The sequence below is a fragment of the Quercus lobata genome, chromosome 1, assembly GCF_001633185.2.
Source record: "Quercus lobata isolate SW786 chromosome 1, ValleyOak3.0 Primary Assembly, whole genome shotgun sequence".
Classification (NCBI taxonomy): Eukaryota; Viridiplantae; Streptophyta; class Magnoliopsida; order Fagales; family Fagaceae; genus Quercus; species Quercus lobata.
In genome coordinates, this window is record NC_044904.1 from 30,427,675 (window position 1) to 30,448,076 (window position 20,402).

Here is a 20,402-nt window from a genome sequence, read left to right on the forward strand (position 1 = left end):
CCTCACTTGCTATCTCTTAAGAGTCAAAAGTGGAAATTTATTTTCAAATTGTTCTACTAGGGTCTGAACATAACATTGTAGTAGGCTAGTAGCTTTTGCAAGCGAAAAAAAGAAAAAGAAAAAGTAGATTGATTTCTTTGGCCGATTAAGTACAATTAATGCTTAAAGAGAGCAGCAGATGAACAAGCTTATTTCTCGCGAGTCCAATATCTCAAGTCTATGCAGTCCTTGCATATATTCCCTCCAAAACTCTTTTATAAAAAATTATAGCTGTAATTTTCGTTACTTCAAAAAAAAAATTATAAATAAAAGAGAAGAGAAATTAAAGCTATAAATGAGTCAAGTCAAATTGAGTATTAAAGTTAAATTAGTTCATTCATTTATTTTTTTTCAACACAAACCAAATTCAAGTTCATCAGTCATCACCATCATTTATTCATTTTTTTCAAATACAAACCAATTCAAGTTCATCACCAAGTTAGCTTGCATGTTCAAGTTTAATCCATTTTCTTGTTGAACTAACTTGAGCTTATTTATTTGATTAAATTGTTCTTTCTCCATATATAGTAGACACCATGACTCAAATATCCCCTTCACAAATTTATATTAATAATTAAAATATAATTGAAATTATATTATTTGAATTAAATAGATAAACTAATTTTCGTCTATACTTATTGTGGGAAGTAAAAGAATCCCCGTCCAGGCCTTAGGCCCAATAATTGATTGGGCCACGAGAACGAACTGGCCCAAGCCTATATGCTTAAAGGAGTCCCAAAGGGCAACAGGTTGTGAGAAAGAGAAAGCTGAACCATTTCCCATATCCAAGAGAGGAAAACATCACGGGAAAAAGGCTCTCGTGGTGAAGGTGAGGGACAAACCTTACTAGAAGCAAGACACATGGATGATCCGCATGTAGCTCCCAAACAGTGCCTAGTACTGTGGGAAACTTCTAGAACACACAAGAAGGTTGGAGATTTTCACCTCTGCATCAATTTGGGAGCCCTCACTTAACCTCTACCGCATTAATTACATTTGACACAACCTAAACAGAGAAAATATCCCCCAAAAGACAAAGCTCAAGGATAAGGGAGGGGACGAAACCGATAAAGTAAGGAAAAATATCCCTGAGTATTTAGCTGGTAACAGGACAACTCTAGGGATAAAAATAAGAAGTGTCCCTATAACTAAGGAGGAAGAAGCAAAATAGAGGAGGTTCTTTTTTGGTCTAGAGAAAAAAAAGAAGTGAGACAACCTAGGAAAAAGAGAGAGAATGTATAACACCACGGGGATAAGTAAGGAACTAGGATGTAATACTTGTAATACCATGGTAACATGTACTTTGTCAATGAAATCAACTATTTGAGCTTCCCATTGTAAAGTGTTTATCCCCAATTGTTCTACTATAAATAGATTGTGTGAGACCTGTTAGCTGTAATCCATGGTGATCCACGAGGCCTAGTTTTTGCCCGCCCACACTTATAAATTAGATTTATCAACCTTGTATTATTGAAAATTATATATGCATTATTTATATTATTAAAATATTACAAATAATAATCCGATATGTTACATGCTTATTTACAAAATTACACAATTCAATCTCAAATCTATGTACATGAGATTTCTCAACCAAAAAAAAATAAAAAATATATATGTATAATACATATTATTATACTTAAAATCAAGCTCATACTCACAAGCTTGTACAAGAACATTTTTATATATATTTATATTTAAATTGAAATCGTTTCAAAATTGAGCTTAAACCTAAGCTTGAGCATGGATTATTTGCTTAATAAATGAATATAAAAATGCTTTTGAGTTGGGCCTAAATTGTTTATAAACAGTGTGATTCATTTACAACAATATTTGAGAGGAATATGATTTAGGCCTTAAAAGCCATTTTAAGATATTTAAAAATGACACTGCACAACAGTTCCTCTACATGTTTAAGGTGGCAAACAAACTTGGTCTTCACCTTTAACATCTGCTGACCATGGGTCAATGCAAAGCTGCATTTCCTGCTATAAACCCAATTCCTTCTTCAACTGAGCAAGACTAGCTTCTATATCGTTAATATTGTCCTCAATGCTGCTCTCCTCTCCTGCTTTCTCTTTACCAACACTTCCACTTCTCTCTGTCCCAGATGTTCTAAAAGAACTGTCTTTCTTAGGTCCTTCACTGCTATTATATGCTTCTTCATCAGTTATGTTGAGTTCCTTCTCAAGAAATTCCACAAATTCTTCTCCAATTTCCTATCAAGTGCAAATTTACAGAATATAAGATAGTTTTCCTCCACTGGGACTCTTCCTTATAGATTACACAAGTTTTCATGAATACATCATATTTTAAATATTTAAAGAAAGTTATATATATATATATATATATATATATATTGTGTGGGTGTGTCTGTGTGTGTGTTTTATAAATTAAATCTGTGAAGAAAGTTTTGAGATGATTATGTTCATGTATACATTGTAACTGATAAAGACAATAATGTCTCACCGCCAATTCTTCCCATAGGCTTTTTGGCTTTCCTTGTGAAGCAGCATTCACTTCCCAATTCCGGAATTCTTCTTGAAGATCTTTAAAGAAGTCCTCTGTGACATCAAATCCAGAATTAGAGCACCTTGATGAAGTAATATTGCAGCATCAAGGGGAAAAGTAAACAGATGCCAAACAAGATTTATGGATAATGAAAGTTGGCTTTATGGCCTATATGATGTCTAACAGAGAGGACAAATCTACCTATTGTTATTTGAACATCCCTCAAAAAATTACCTGCAGCATAAAGGGCTTAATTATAAGAACATAGAGAATAGAGAATAAATCTAACTCTGAAAAAGGATTAGATAGAAAACAAGGAGAAGGGCAGAAAATCTTTTCTTTGACCATTTGGAGGACTAACAAAGAGGATTTTTTTTTTTTTTTAAATGGTTTTTGCAGAAGACATAAAAAGGATGGATGACATGCAGGGAAGCCAGGTGTAATGGCTATGAGGAAACCAAAGGTAACGCGGACATGGACCACTAGAGTCCACCAAACAAGAAGATAATATGCAGATGACATAAAAAGGCAGCGAGTCTATTGATCTAAAGGTTCATTAGGAAATTCCTTTCATTATAAATTTGTTCAAGTTGTTGATCCAAATATATTAGTCAATCTAGACACTCTTTTAAAACCTTCTTGTTGAAGAATGCAGTTACTTGGATGGTTAGGATAAATTTTACAGGTCCATTGTAAGTTATCTCCTTCGGTTAAGGTTCCACTTAACCCGCATGTCACTCTGCCAACCACATAGTGACATGTCAGTGGCAGAAAGGCCAATGACATCTAGGTCAATTGGTACTTCTTGGTATTTCCAACGGAGATTTCCAAGGTTTAAATCCCCCTTCTCTGAAGAAAATGTACAAAAAAAATTTTAAAAATGAAATGGAGAATTTCATTTTAAAAAAAGGCAGTCTTGCAACCATTGAAAGGGAATGCATCGAAGTAGACACCCTTCATCATGTAAATACTAAGTATAAATTAGAAAATAGACTTCCATGTTCATACAAACTTTTTAAATCCTGCCAAATCAGTTAAATATTAATAGGATTATAAGTTTTTACCAAAACCATAAAATTCTTCATCTTGTGTTTTTGTACTTTCGCTTCTTTGAGCATCTGAGTAGGAATAATCGGATCTGCGATTTCCAGTGTTATATTTCCTCCTAGATTCAGAACTCATCAACGTATTGTATGCATGTTTAATCCTCATAAATTTCTCCTTTGCATTCACCTGTGCATCAAAATTTTTATTAGCACCATCTATCAACATACACGTTAAAGAAGCAGATTTAGGTTAGAAATTTAAATACGCTTTACCAACTGCATGCAAACTATGAACTGGTGTAGTGTACTCCTAATTATTTGTGTCAAGAAATAATAAACTAGAAAAGGTAGCAGCACAATAAAACTCAAGAATGAAAAGTATTGTTGTACAAGATAAACTGCCAAAAAAAAAAAACACAATATGCTGTGAAGAGGTAAGGACTTTTTCCTTCATCTTTTAAAGCATCCAAAATATACAATAATAAGAAACACAAAAAGGTATGCTGGTAGAATGTAAGTCCAGTTGAAATCATCAAAGAATGGTCAGTTAGTTTCTCATGCTAGACCTATATAGCTAACATCATTTGTGGTCAGGAGCAGCGCCTGCTTAAAGTCTAGAAGCATAAAAATGGTTAATGATATTTAGATAGGTGCTCATCCAACTTCTTAACTACAAACTGAGGTAGGTTAAAGCAATAATAACACATGAGGTTAGGTGGAGATTATTGAGCACTCCACAAAGGAACATGGAAACTTAAAATGAACTCCTTAGTACCATAATATCCTGGCCGGTTTCTACATAAAAGGAGATTCTGTATAAGCTTGTCTCTACCTGTAGGGTTCCTAGAGACAGTTAATACATCATTTCAAAAATTATATTTTAAAAACAAGACATATGTATGCACACTAATTTTTGTAAGTCATTAGTTTGCCTTTGCATGAATAACCCAGTGAAGTACACATTTAACTAGATATTTTGATCAAACTCCACATTTCTTACTCATTTCAAACTCCACATTACAAAAAGAAAAAAAGTCCATGGTGCAGATAAACTAGAAGGCAAAACATAGCCAAGGTTATGTAAAAATATTCTTCTTCATAGTGAAACACGCATCAATCTTACTAATGACTTTTGTTAGGCTTGGAAGTATAAAATTGACTGTTCATCCTATCTTCCTAATGAATGGCATATTGGGGAAACAGGTGGTTGAAATTACCCTTCAAAGAAAGTTTATTGTTTGAAGTAGAAGTGATCATCTAAATTACATATCTACTCCCTTGGATTAGCAATTCACGACGAGGTTTTGAGTCTCAAGTACTTCTATGAATTGCTCTCACAGAGTTCTAGGTGTGATCATAGTTGTTAAGGCATAATTATCACAAAGCAAGACGTTTGGCCATTCCAATTTTCTTAAATCGTTCAAGAGAGAAGTCTGGATTTTCATGATTTACGTAGTCACCAATGAAAAAGGATTTATTTATTTAACAAATTGCCTTTAGTCGTATCCCCAACATGTGATATACATATATAATTTGTCATAATTGTGTGGTTAGTTTTCTCGTGTTTCCAAAATTTTCATTGCCATTCTTCTCCATAATATTTCTCAGGCCAAACCCACAAATTTTTTTCACCTAATTATTTCTAACCAAACTCCTATAAAATACTAATCATATCTAATCAAACTCCTTAGAATAGAACTGCCGCCACCAACAGTTTCACATTCACATTTTCAAGCAAGTAAAGCAGAAATTGAATTAAAGAACATACTATGACACAATCAAAATAAAATTCTTATAAAATCAATTAACACAGGAAAAAAGAAAAAGAAAAAAAGTAAAGATAGAGTTTTTAACTTTTCCTATATGTTAACCAAGAAAGGGGGAAAAATTGGATAGAGAGCTTAATTTAGTAATTTACCCCCTTATTGACATCAGGATGATACTTGAGAGCAAGTTTTCGATAAGCCCTTTTGATTTCACCCTGAGTTGCAGAGGGAGACACCCCCAAAACCTCATAAGGAGACTCTCTGAGACTCGCTCTCAAATAGGTAATACCACTTCTTCTTTTCTTCTTGTAATTCCAGAAACCAGGCGTGGAGGACTTCGGAGCTAGAAAACGAAGATTGGATTCACTTTTAGAACTGAATCTGCAAATGGGTATCGAAGATTTGGTTTGGTTTTGCAAAGAGAGAAACGAAAAGTGAGGAAGAGATCTGGAACAGAGGCCAGAGAAACAGGGGAGGGTGATGTGTGGTGTGAGAGGCAGAACCAACCCACACATGTTCGTCAAGTAAACTAAATCTACTATAATCTATGTTGTGACAATTAAGATTCTCGTTGAGACATGTTGCTTTGGATTTGGTTCCTGCCTTGTTCTTTGACTAGTGGCCCGGTTTTCTTGATATACTCTGTTTCAGATCAGGTAATTATTCACGGTCGGAAATTGTGTTGTTTAAGGTCACAAGATTAGGATCCTCGATACAGTTAGCTAATTCTTTAAATGTTATCGTTCTATTCTTCAAACAGGTGAATTAAATTTTATAGGTCAAAATAATCCTAGGATCACACACATTTACCTGTCTTAGTCCAGGAAAAGGGAAGAGTTAACAAATGCTAAGAGCATTGGTTTTAGTCTAGAATATATTTTTAGAAATTTTTTGTAAGAGAAGAAAAAAAGTAACTAATTTTTTTAAGGACTTTTTATACTTTTCATAAAAATATTATTAAAACTATTTTTTTAAAAAAAACTCTTAAAATAGTTCATTAATAAATGAACTTAGGGTCATACTAACAATTCATTTTAGAAAAGTTTTGACATCACTTTAATAGAAAATGAAAAAAGCTCTCAAAATATTAATTGTTTTTTTTTTTCCTCATAAAAACTTTTTTTAACTGGATTCTTAATCAGTGCCCTAAGGGCACTCGTTAACATTTCCCATGAACTTAAGGGTTTTCATTATTCGCACTCTACTATATACTAGTAGTCTAAGGGTTTTACTAACACATTTCTTTGGGGTATACATTAGTAAACTATTTTAAGAATTTTTTATAGAAAAATGAAAAAGTGACTAACTTTTTTTTATAGCTTTTTAAATTTTTCATAAAATGTTTCCTAAAATTGATGGTTAATATATGTCTTAAACTCCAACCAAAACCATAGTCTAATATCAATTAGTGAACCCAATACTAATACCATTTGTGGTTCACTAATTGTAAATGTTTGTCTAATATACAGTTCTCTATATCATTTATTTTAAATAAAAAAATATATAGAGCAATGGTGACGGAGAAGTATATTTTATAATCTTTTCGCAATTTATTATCTAACGAGTATTATTATATACACAATAAATTTTGCACTTGCTGAGTTGGCAAGTTATTATTAATTTTCATATGAGCCCACTATTAATATTATTTTATTATCCATCATTAATAATTTGCCACCTTAGACTTGTGTGAAATTTGTTGTCAATTTTGGTATGCCTCTAAACTTATTGTTATCTCAATAAATTGAGATTGGTGGGGATATGTACCCAGTACCAACCATTATTATTCCTTTGAGGAAAAGTTAACGAATACTCTGAAGCCAATTTAGGAAATATATTTAGAAACTTTTTATAGGAAAAGAAAAAGTAATTAGTTTCTATGAAAGCTTTTTATATTTCTCGTAAAAGTGTTACAAAAACTTTCCTAAAATAGTCAATTAACAAATATCCTAAGGTTAAGGGTCCTCAATCCTTATTAACCAAACACTTATTTTTTTTTTTTATCTATGAATTCTATCTTGTTACCTCAATAAATTGTGTATCTAAATTAGTAAAAACAAATATGCAAAGTAACATCCTCTCCCATTTATTTTTGAAATGGAGGGAGATTAGTTTGCTATGAAGATCTTTTTTTACTTATTTAAAAGTATACATTGTAGGGATAAAAGCCTAGGATAATATGTTGGGCCTTGGGCTTTCGTCCGAGGACGCTGAATGGTCCGAGGAGGGACAAATAGTCATTTAGGGTCCCAATTTAAAGTCTCATGAGTAAGGAATGAATGAAAGGTAATCCGAGGAGGAATTACTCCTCGGATGTTTACTCCTCGGATGTGGCGTGTGCAGCTTAAATATGTATTCCAGCAATTAGAATGACCCTCCAAGAAGTTGCAATAATAGGAACGTGCTTCATGAACATACAAGAAGGCAGGAAGACCAAAAATATCTAGGGGAAAGTTGCTGCCACCGCATTAAATGCATGACAGCTACTTTTCTGACTGCATTTATGTGGAGAAGACCTCTGAACAGTGTTACCTTGACTATCACAACTCACAAAAAGCCAGAGAGGATGTCTGATGGGACAGGTACTTAAGTGGAGGCTCAGATGATCAACAAGTGTAAAATTAAAATGTCCCAGAGGGAGCTATATAATGTGAGAGACCCTCCCTGAGAGAGTGAGAGAAAAAAGAGAGCAACAAGACTATAGCAATCTAAATTGTCTTTGTATTCAATTGTAATCAATATATACAAGTGTGACCTCCTCGAACTAAAAGTCTATCGATATCAGAATCTCTTATTTAGTGTTTGATTGTCATTTAATTCAGTACTAGTCATTGTTCAACTCATTAGGGTCTAGTTCTTCGACCCACCCTCTACAAATTTATTGTATTGGGCTCATTGGACCAATATCCCATACATTTTAGGCTTGGACTATAAATCAAGACCCTACAATTGGCGCCGTCTGTGGGAAGAACTTGTGTGATAGTGAAAGCAACGGTCAACTATAGTAGATTCAGGCCTACACCAGGCAGAATCCAGAGCATCTCAACGTGAAAATCCTTTCGCCAACCTTAAGCGTAGGAGAGATCAAGAGGGCAACGTGCACATTACGCATACAAGCAAAAGCCACTCTCGAGTTGGGAGTCACGTCTCTCAAGAGCAACACAATAAAGCCATGCAAAGGGAAATCAACCAGTTAAAGAAGAAATTACGCCATGCACAACAAAAACGAACTCCCACCCCATCTGATTCCTCTTCTAATGATGAGAAGGATAGCGCTTATTGACGTAAATCAAGGACTCCTCCTAGCGAATCCTTCTCATATGAAGAGAAGCACTACAGTGAACGCAGATGCAAGAGCCCAACTCACAGAGGAATGGGAAATGATGCGATGAGCAAAGTCTTGAACCAGATTTCCAAGTCGCCCTTCACACATAGGATAGAAAGGGCAACTCTTCCTCGGCGTTTCCATCAGCCAACATTCACTATCTACAACGGGCGAACGGACCCAGTGGAGCACGTGAACCATTTCAATCAGAGAATGACTATCTATTCTAAGGACGAAGCTTGATGTGCAAATGGCGATGAGATGGTTCGACAGCCTGAGAATTGATTCTATAAATTCCTTCAAGGAGGTCACTCAGGCATTTGGCTCCCATTTTATCACATGTACCAGGGTCCTTCGGCCCTTAGACTCCCTATTGTCTTTGTCCATGCGAGAAGGGGAGACCCTAAAAACATACTCGAACAGGTATTGGGAGATGTACAATGAGATAAATGGTAACTTTGAAGACGTCGCCATTAGTACCTTCAAAAGCGGCCTCCTAACCGAGCATGGTTTAAAGAAGTCCCTAACAGGAAAACCTGTCACCAGCTTGCGCCAACTCATAGACCAGATTGACAAGTATAAAAGGGTTGAGAAAGACCAGCAACTGGGTAAAGAAAAGGCTAAGGTTATCCCTCAGAAGATGAGGGATTTCAGGTCGGACTGATTCAATAACAACCGACCTTGGAGAGATTTTGCTGGACAATCAGGGTCTACCAACACCCAGACCGTTAATGCAATATTCCGAGAACCGGTGCATCAGGTTCTAGAGAAGATTAAGAACGAGTCAATCTTCAAATGGCCAAACAAGATAGCTGGAAACCCCATGAGACGCAACCAAAACCTTTATTGCCAATATCATCAAGACCAAGGGCACACTACAAAAAACTGTAGGAATTTGTGGGACTAGTTGGTTCGAGAAGAGAAGTTGAAGCAGCTGCTGCACCATTCTAGTAGCCAAGCGGGGCAGACAGGTTCGGATCCCCGGAGAGATACTTCTTCAAGACCTCCTCTAGGAATGATCAATGTCATCTTCGTTGCCCCCGGTAAGACTGGCTCCTGTCCTTCCAGAGTGATGTCTGTGGCTCGGCTATCAACCGAAGACAGCAATTCAGAGCCAAAATAGAGGCTCTATTAGTTCTAGGCTTCTCAACTGACGATAAGATCGAAACTATCTAACCTCATGATGATGCTTTAGTGGTCACACTCAGGATAGGGGGATATGATGTGAAAAGAGAGTTGGTAGATCAAGGAAGTGCTGTTGAGATAATGCACCCCAACCTATACAAAGGGCTGAATTTGAAACCCGAGGACCTAACAGCGTACGATTCCCTACTAGTAAGTTTCGAGGGGAAGACAGTTACTCCAAGAGGTCAGATTAGACTGCCTAAACAAACCGGTTCAAATGTGGTGGATGTTTATTCACCTTATACGGCTATTATGGCTAGACCTTGGCTTCATGCCTTAGAAGCTGTTTCTTCTACCCTGCACCAGAAGGTGAAGTATCCATCCAATAGCCAGGTTAAAGAGTTTGTAGGGAATCAGTCCATGGCTAGGCAATGCATGGTGGTTGCTATCTTACATAGACCCAATCCAAAGTCCTCGGCCTCTGCTAAAAGGGACTTATAACAATCAAGAACTCTGGTATTACTCAACAATGGATCAACAAAGGAAGCAAAGTGCAAAGATCTAGAAAAGGTTGTTGTTGGCGATGATCCGGAGAAGTTCTTTCAGGTTGGCTCCCAGCTGCCTCCTCAAGAGAGAGAAGAGCTAATCGAATTCCAGAGAAAAAATGTGGATGTATTCGCGTGGAATGCTTATGAAGCTCCAGGGGTGGACCTAAATTTCATTTGCCACCATTTGAATGTCAATCCATCTGTTACCCCAAAAAAACAACCTCCTCGGCACTTATCTAGAGATCATTCTGATGCTGTCAAAGATGAGGTGACAAAGCTTAAGCAGGCGGGGGCTATCAAAGAAGTTTTCTATCCTGAGTGGCTGGCCAATACTGTGGTAGTAAAAAAAAAGAACAGAAAATGGCGAGTGTGTGTGGATTTCACGGATTTAAACAAGGCTTGCCCAAAAGATCCCTTTCCTATGCCTCAGATAGACAAGCTGATAGATGCTACCGTAAGCCATCCTCGGATGAGCTTTTTAGATGCCTTTCAATAATACCATCAAATACCACTAGCTCTAGATGATCAAGAGAAGACAACTTTTGTTAATCCCACTGGAAACTACCATTACAAGGCGATGCCCTTCAGCTTGAAAAATGCGGGATCCCTTATCAAAGGATGATGACTAAAATGTTTGAACCTCAGTTGGGCAAGAATATTGAAGTCTATATAGATGACATGGTGGTGAAGAGTAAGGTAGTGTTCGAGCATGCGGAAGACCTCGGAAATATTTTTGAAATACTAAGAAAACACAAGTTGTGTCTTAACGCCTCCAAATGTTCTTTTGGCGTGGGATCAGGAAAATTCTCTGGCTATATGGTGACCCACCGGAGAATTGAGGTTAATCCCGATCAAGTTAAGGTGATAAACAATTTACAACCACCTCGGAATCCCAAAGAAGTTCAGAAGCTAACTAGAATGACTGCTGCTCTAAACCGGTTTATTTCTCGGTCCGTAGATAAATGCAGACCTTTCTTCCTATTGATGAATAAATGGAAGGGATTTGAGTGGACTGAGGAGTGTGCTTTGGCATTTCAGAAACTTAAAGAATACCTATCTCGACCACCTATCATGTCCAGTCCTGAGATGGATGAGGTCCTGTTTTCTTATATTGCGGTGGCCCCTCATGCTGTAAGTTTGGTGTTAATACGAGTTGACAGTGGAGTACAACAGCCAGTCTACTATGTAAGCAAATCACTACATGAGGTCGAGATTCGCTATCTACCATTGGAAAAGGCCATCCTGGCAATGGTGCTTGGTACACGAAAGCTTCCCCATTACTTCCAAGCATATGCAGTCGTCGTCCTAACTTAACGTCCACTCAGGGCTATACTTTGAAGTGTTGATTTTACGAGGAGGATTGCAAAGTGGGGCACAGTTCTAGGGGCTTTTGACATCAAATACATGCCCCGTACCTCTGTCAAGGGTCAGGTACTGGCAGACCTCGTGGCCGAGTTCACTGAACCCCCATTAGAAAAAACATTAACAACATAAAACATGGATGGAAAATCAGTTGGCACAATCTCCCTACAAGAACCTTTATTTTGGAAGGTATACGTTAATGATATAGCAAATCAAAAGGGCTCTGGAGTGGGGCAAGTTCTAATCTCACCCAAGAAGCTCACCATTGAGAAGTCACTAAAATTGGGCTTCTCGGCCACGAATAATGAAGCTAAATACGAAGCCTTGCTGGAGGGAATTTCCATGGTTCAAAGAATGGGAGGAAAGGTAGTAAAGATGTTTAGGGACTTGAGGCTGGTCGTCGGCCAGGTGAAAGGCGAACTAGAAGTAAGAGATGAGAGAATGCGAGGGTATTTAAGTCAGGTTAGGCATTTGCAATCAGGATTTGAATCCTTCACCCTATTGCATGTCCCCAGGAGTGGAAACACACATGTCGATTCCCTAGCCACGCTTGCGACCTCCTCGGCACAGAGCCTACCTCAAGTTATCCTTATAGAAGACTTGTGCAAACCCATGGAGGTAAAGGGACAAGCGGTTCATGTTCACCAAATCAAAGTAGGGCCTAGTTGGATGGATCCTATAGTACTATATCTGAGAGAGGACATCTTGCCAGAAGACAAATCAGAAACTGATAAGATAAGGAGAAAGGCGCCTCGTTTCTGGCTATCCGAGGACCAAAAATTGTACAAGCGCTCTTTTTTTGGGCCATATCTACTCTGTGTTCACCCTGAAGCGACAGAGCTACTCCTTGAGGAGCTACATGCTAGGATTTGTGGAAGCCACACAGTAGGCAGGTCTTTGTCTCATAGAGCCATCACTCAGGGCTACTAGTGGCCAAATATGCAGAAAGAAGCACAAGAGTATGTAAAGATGTGTGATCAATGTCAGAGATTTGCACCAAACATACACTAGTTGGGAGGAGTTCTTAACCCCCTGGCCATTTGCTTAATGGGGCTTAGATATAGTTGGCCCTTTCCCCAAAGCAGCAGGGAACAAGAAGTATCTGCTGGTTGGCACTAACTATTTCACTAAATGGGTTGAAGCTGAACCTTTAGCAAACATCAGAGATGTGGCTGGAAAAACATTGTTACTCGGTTTAAGGTCCTTCATTCCCTCATCTCGGACAGTTTGATAGTAAGTCCTTCAGGAGATACTGCTGTGAATTAGGAATTACGAACAGATATTCTATCCCAGCCTATCCCCAGGGGAATGGACAGGCCGAGGCTATTAACAAAGTCATAGTGAATGGACTCAAGAAAATGTTGGATGATGCGAAGGGAAGATAGGTGGAAGAACTGCCACATGTCCTATGGACGTATCGAACCACACCTCGCAAGTCAACAGGGGAGACCCCATTTTCAATGACTTATGGAGCCGAGGCTGTTATTCCTATAAAAACGGGCTTCCCAACGCTAAAGACCAGCTCATTCAGTCCGAGCAGTAACAATGAATTGCTAGAAAAGAGCTTAGATCTTATTGAAGAAAGAAGGGAAAGTGCAATGGTCCAATTGGCATACTACCAACATAAACTTAAGCAAGGTTATGATGCCAAGGTAAAGCTGAGGCCACTAGTGCCTGGTGACTTGGTATTGAGGAAGGTTCTGGGTACTACAAAAAAATTCAGCATGGGAAAAGTTAGGACCCAATTCGGAATGACCATATCGCATCACCTCTATAACTGGTGTAGGGGCATATTTCCTAGAAGACTTAGATGAACATGTAATACCACGCCCTTGGAATGTAAACAACCTGAAAAGGTATTATTATTAATGAAAATTTCATTTATCAAAAAATTCTTTTGTTGTGTAAAGGCATCGTGCTTCTTGTTACTCAATCTATTCAAGTATTAAACAGAACCTAAGTCTTGTATGGCTCCTCGGACCACAGGCTTAGAGAAAATTAATTACTTTTGACATTTGTTCAAGTATTAAACAGAACCTAAGTCCTGTATGACTCCTCGGACCACAGGCTTAAAGGAAATTAATTACTTTTGACATCTGTTCAAGTATTAAACAGAACATAAGTCTTGTATGGCTCCTCGGACCATAGGCTTAAGAGAAATTAATTACTTTTGACATCTGTTCAAGTATTAAACAGAACCTAAGTCCTGTATGGCTCCTCGAACCACAGGCTTAGGGAAATTAATTACTTTTGACATCTGCTCAAGTATTAAACATAACCTAAGTCTTGTATGGCTCCTTGGACCACAGGCTTAGGGGAAATTAATTACTTTTGACATCTATTCAAGTATTAAACAGAACCTAAGTCCTGCATGGTTCCTCAGACCACAAGCTGAGAAGAAATTAATACTCAATGGCATCTACATAAGCGTTTAAACAAATCCTAAGATATGTCAAGTCTCTCGGACCACATGTTTGGGTGAAATTAACACTCAAAGATATCTATACAAGCGTATAAACAGAATCTAAGTTGTGTTAGGTCCCTCGGACCACACACTTTGGAGAAATCAACATTCTGTAACACCCCTTTATTTTTCACCAAAGGTCAAAACAGATCCAAGGTTTACATCCTCAAGTTGAAATCTTTAAGCAAATTGAAACTTATATTTATTTACATAAGTGATGAGCAAGATGCAGGTTGTCTACCTCTTTTATTTTCCCTCACATGATATAAGTTTATCAATATCAACCTTCATTACATAAGGTTCAATTCACAATACGAACACTTAATACACAGCTTTGCTCCTGGCACTTGATCAAATTACTTAGACTACTAAGCAACGTATTATTGTTGGATTTTATTGAAGACATAGTAACGACAGTTCAATACTATGTATAAAAATGATAAGCTTCAAAGTACATAAAGCAAAAGAATAGGAGATGAAGAGAAGAACATTCTCATTAAATGACAAAGAAAGTACATTGTACGCATTGACATAATGTCATTTTTAAAATAAAATTTTAATTATAAAAAAAAAAAAAAAAAAAAAAAAAAAAAAAAAAAACTACTACTACTACAAAAGGAATTAGAAAGAGAATCCTAAGTGTTAGACTTTAGCAGGAGGATCTTCCTTCTGGCTCGGCTGGGAAGTAGAGCATCCTTGGCCTTAGGATCAACTTCCTGGGTTTTGGCCTCTACTTCCTTCGCCTTGGCTATAGCTTCCCTATCCTTAGCAACATCCTTGGCCTTTGCGAAGGCTTTTTCGCTTTGCCCTTGCCCTTGCCTTTGTCTTTCTCCCCTTCAGCCCCCTGGCCTTAATCACCAGCTTGGTTGGATCCCTTCGAAGCTTCAGGAAGAGAGAAGGCATCTAGAATACTCAAAGGCTACTCGGAAGATTCTGGAGCAGGGGCAAGAGGAGAGGAGATGGCACTGGGGACTTCGCGGATATCCAGATGGTAGTATACACTCCCGGGCTGCCTCCAAACAGAGTCTGTAAGGACTCCTACAATGCTAAGGGCTCTATCCCATGTCACGTTGCAATAATCCCTGCACACCTCTAAAAGGTCTTTAGCGAGCCTTATCTGCGTCTCCTCCACACCAAGCAGATATGAAGCCTGTTTCTCAGCCTTGACTGCTTCCCTGGCCAGTTGAGCTGCTTCCTTGGCTTTTTGCAACTCAACCTTAAGATCTACGACCAACTGCCTTTGTGTGGCCAGATCTATCTCGATCAAGTGCAGCTTTTGGCACTGATCCTCAGCCTGCCTTTCAACGGTTTTCAAACCAGCTTCAGCACTCAAACGAGCTTGGTCTGCCGCTTTAAGCTTCTCGGACATCTCAATTTGCTCCTGTTTAAGGGCCCCCAATGATTTCTCAACATCAACACGAGTGAGGGCCTCAGCCTCGGCATGTTTACGAGCGTCAAGATACCACTCCTCAGCCACGAAAACTTATTGAGTAATCTGCCCAAAGACCACAGAAAAATAATATGAGTTAAAAACGAAAGCACAATTTAGCATCTAAATTCATAAGTATGTAAACTATTTACCATAGCAAGGTCCCTCTTCAGGGACAGGAAGAGGTAGTTCTGCGTAAAACGCTTGTAAGCTTCCATATCCTTGGGAATGAGTAAAGGCTGCTCTAGGGCTTCAGCTATATACCCCGCTCGACCCTTTTGAAATTCTCAGACCGAGGCGTTCCAAGGGATGGGAGTCCCATCCATTTCAAGCCGAGGACTCCATGTGTGTTGTGTCATGCACATATCAGCCATATTTTGTTCTTCCCGGCTATCCACGGATTAGGATCTCTTGTCCCGAGCATCTGGGACCACCTTCTGTTGTTTCGTCCCCTTCCGAGGACCCACCTCGCCTTCCTCAAGTGCCTCGACTGGCCTTTTCTTCTTCAAGTCAAGATTTGGCTTCAGTTCGAGGTCGGTGGGGATCTGAGGAGGATGAGGGAGAAGATTGGAGGGAATTTAGGACTTGGTGGCTTCTTTCGAGGTTGACCTCTTGCCCCTAAAAGCCATAAGCTCTCTTAAACTCTTGTTGCCCTTGTTCAACGCCATACTATCTTCCTCTTCTTCGGAGGAGCTGTTTGGGCGAGCGATCACTAAAATTGGAGTATGAACACTAGAATGCCTGTCTACTTCACCTTAGGCATCCGAGATGGTGACTAAAGGAGCCTTTGGATTCTCTTCTTCTTCAAAATGGAATTTATCTATCTCCTCCTCTAGTGATAGACGAGATAAGGCAATCTCCTCCTCAAGTACTGCCTCTACTTCAGGAAGAATCTGTGGAAGTGGTAGTGCAACTAGTGAAAGAATCTATGGAATTGGTAGTGCAACTTGTGGAAGATCGTCTCGGGTTAAGAAGTTTGGCCGTGAAACGTCAATTCGAGCCAACCTTGGATCACCCGCTTTTATAGCGTTGCCGAAATCTTGATATATCTCCAAGATCGGCTGGAAGTCTAAAATTAAGTGGACGGCTTGAAGTTGCCTGTCTTCACTTATGAAAATCTCAGATCTCAACAGATAGTTGAGAGCGGCATCGTTGGTAAAGCTAAGCCTAGGTGCCACGTGCGTCTTATTTGCAAAGGTAGCCGAGAGACAAAATATGGTTAGAAAGCTAAAATTCATCATCAAAAGAAAGCAAGATGAAAGAGAAGTAACAACATGGTTGGGGTCAAAGAATCTAGATTTCTTGCTATAGAACCTAACTCTAAGGTATCCCACCTGGCTCTCCCTCTCGAACTAGGTAGGGAAGGCCATCATGCCACGCTCCCGAAGCTATTAGATAGTCGTCTTTCATACCCCTGTTAGACTTAGGTAGACATGATACTAATCTGACAATGTCCGATCGGGACTTTAGAAAATATCCTGCGTTTTTTAGGGAGTGACACTCGTACATGTGGACTACATCGTGCCAGGTGAGCCCCAAATTTAGATGCTCGTTGAGAGTATCAACACTACCCAAGACCCTAAAGAGGTTGGATGCGCATTGATGGGGGCATATCCTATGGTTAAGGAGATAATCTCGCGTTATCCTACCCATGGGGAGAGTCATCCCCCCTTCTATGAAAGCTATCATAGGGATGATGACTTCCCCCATTTCTCTGTGCGACACTATTTATTCTGGAGAACAGTATTGCAGAGCGACCTCCTGTGGGATGTGGTATCTTTTCTTAAAGGCCTTTATTTTGGCAAGGGAGTTTACTAAATGCTTGAATCTACCCATCCGGACAAGTTAAAGGACTAACTAAGAAATGGTAGGCTTAGAAGACAGGCCGAGGAGAGAAAGAAAAATTCAAAAAGATAGAAACTTACAAGAACTAAGATTTGCTTAAATCTCTGAAAACTTTTAGAAAATTTTTCAAGGATTTCTCAAAGAAAAGGTATGGGAAATCTGGTAACTTAGAAAGCTCTATAAGTTTGAATGCTTGGAATCTTTGGAGAATTTGAAGACTTATGAAATAAGGAGAAAGAGATTTCCCTAGATGCTTTATATAGAGAGAGGGAATGAGTGGGAATACTCCCGCTTAGAATTCTAGGAAAGATATCAACCGTTGGATTGGTGCCTCATCGTTAGATGCGGGAAACATAGCGTTGCCTGGAGCAATTAATGACGCCTCGTGGACTACGAAGCATTAGTAGCAATTATAAGGCACGTAAAACCGTACTCCCACACATGTGAATCAAGGAATCAGTTGGTTTCATCTTTTAGAAATCAAAACCCCATTTTTTCTCCTCTTATGAGAGGGAAAAACCGGAATTTTGAAGGGCTATTGTAGGGATAAATGTCCAGGATAATATGTTGGGCCTTGGGCTTCTGTCCGAGGATGCTAAATGGTCCGAGGAGGGGCAAATAGTCATTTAGGGTCCCAATTTAAAGTCTCATGAGTAAGGAACGAATGAAAGGTAATCCGAGGAGGAATTACTCATCAGATGTGTTGTGTACAGCTCAAATATGTATTCCAACAAGTAGAATGACCCTCCAAGAAGCTGCAATGATAGGAACGTGCTTCATGAACATAAAGAAGGCAGGAAGCCCAAAAATATCTAGGGGAAAGCTGCTGCCACCTCATTAAATGCATGACAGCTACTTTTCTAGCCGCATTTATGTGGAGAAGACCTTTAAATAGTGTTACCTTGGCTACCACAACTCACAAAAAGCCAGAGAGGGTGTCTAATGAGACAGGTACTCAAGTGGAGGCTTAGATGATCAACAAGTGTAGAATCAAGATGTTCCAGAGGGAGTTATATAATGTGAGAGACCCTCCTTGAGAGAGGGGGAGAAAAAAAAGAGAAACAAGACTGTAGCAATCTAAATTGTCTTTGTATTCAATTGTGATCAATATATACAAATGTGACCTCCTTAGAATGAAAGTCTATTGATATCAGAATCTCTTATTTAGTGTTTGATTGTCATTTAATTCAATACTAGCTGTTATTCAACTCATTAGAGCCTAATTCTTCGACCTGCTCTTTACAAATTTATTGCAGTGGGCTCATTGGGCCAATATCCCATACATTTTGGGTTTGGACTGTAAATCGAGACCCTACATACATAATATTGTTTTATTTTAGGTTATATATCATTTTTTATTGAATAAATGAGATTTTAAAAGAAATACATTATGTACTTTTAAATTTGTAAAAAATTATTTTTTTATGATGAAATAGATCATATCTACTTTTTTTTTTTTTTTTTAAAGAAAATAATCCTAATTTAAGCCACAGTCATTCACTAACATGTCACTACTAGCATCAAGTAATGATTGATATTGCCAAAGGTCTTGTAGCTAAATTGGCACTTCCCCATCCCTAAAGTGTTTAGGGGTTTAGGGAGAAAAGAGTTCAAAATGCGAAGTTAGCAGCATGTTATATTGATAATTTGATATCCATGTTCATCACTTCACTCTACTTCTTTTTCTTTATGATTGTCACACTTCTCTTTTTCCATTATCTTTATTGTTATTGTGGGAGCATAAAAGCCTCATGCCAGTGGCTTAGGGGTCACAAGCCCCAGGCGCAATGGCTCAAGCCACAAAAGAGCGTCCAGTCCTCAATACGACCCTAATTCTTTGGCAAATAGAACTAGAAGCAATCCATGCTGGCCAATTATGTGCATAAGAGGATAGAATGGCAGTGAGTGTAATTATAAGTAGGGATGGCCATATACATTAGGTAATGGATATCCAACCCTACCCGATCCAAATGTTTCAAGTAATACCCGGTTCTTCATGGGTAGAGCTTAACCGGGTAAGGTATGGATATTATCTAAACCCGACCCGTAAAAAAATTAAAAAAAAAAAAAAAAAAAAAAAAACCCTAAACCTCTCTCACCGTCACTCACTGTCTCACACTCTCTCTGCCTTTCCTCAGTCCTCACCGTCACTCTCTCTCTCTCTCAGAGCTCTCCAGTCTCCACCTCTTCTCACTGTCACTCTCTCTCTCTCTGTCTCTCCTCACTGCTTCTGCTCTATTGGTTTCTGGGTTTGACGTTTTGGAAAGGTTCTGTCTCTCGCATATACCCATAATTATTGGTTTTGGCATCGATTTTTTGCTTGATTCTTGTTCCTTATTCTATGCGAATCAACTGGGTCTTCCTACCACTCTCTTTCCTCAGGTAAATGACTCATTCTTTCTCCCTCTTTTGCTAGTTTGGCTTCAAAAGAAAATTCTTTTCTGTGGGTATCTGGGTTTGATGTTTTGGGAGGATTCTGTTGATAATTAGCTTTTGTTTCCTTTTCTAGACTGAATTTGTCAACTAGTGAGTTTTTTTTTCTTTACATGTTGTTTACTTGTGTTGTCTTGTTGAATTTATCGTCTGGGTGTGCGTTAGATTTTGATTTTAGAGTTTGAATTCAGTTAGGTATGTGTCAAATTTGGTTTTTGATTGAATTTTATCAATTGGGTATGTGTTAGATTTGGTTTTTGATTGCATTAAGGTGTTTGATTCTATATGGGGATATGTCTATTTATAGAGGGGAGTGAATCTGTCCAAGTTTTTTCACAAACGGAGCATGTAAGACTTGGTTTTTGATTGCATTAAGGTGTTCTCAATTTCTTGTTTAATGGTTGAACCTTTCTTTAAACACTAATAGTCTGTACTCTGTACACATTTGAAAAGAAATCAAATTAAAAGTAATGTTAATGTGCAATACCCATTTGACCTATGTGGAGGAA

The 20,402-nt window shown here is 38.4% G+C and overlaps 1 protein-coding gene across 2 annotated transcripts; it reads right to left on the minus strand.

Moving 5' to 3' along the window:
- Window positions 1–1,764: 1,764 nt before the first annotated feature.
- On the minus strand, window positions 1,765–6,198 carry LOC115986488 (chaperone protein DnaJ). Of its 2 annotated transcripts, XM_031109571.1 has the most exons (5): window positions 5,515–6,110; window positions 3,615–3,783; window positions 2,752–2,784; window positions 2,509–2,603; window positions 1,765–2,258 (listed from the first exon to the last, which is right to left on the minus strand). In XM_031109571.1, the coding sequence occupies exons 1-5, from the start codon at window positions 5,875–5,877 to the stop codon at window positions 2,028–2,030; spliced, it is 891 nt and encodes a 296-aa protein (XP_030965431.1). In that variant the 5' UTR covers window positions 5,878–6,110; the 3' UTR covers window positions 1,765–2,027. The 2 variants fall into 2 exon arrangements, with proteins under 2 accessions (XP_030965431.1, XP_030965440.1); XM_031109580.1 differs by lacking the exon at window positions 2,752–2,784 and having other exon boundaries at window positions 5,515–6,198.
- Window positions 6,199–20,402: the final 14,204 nt, after the last annotated feature.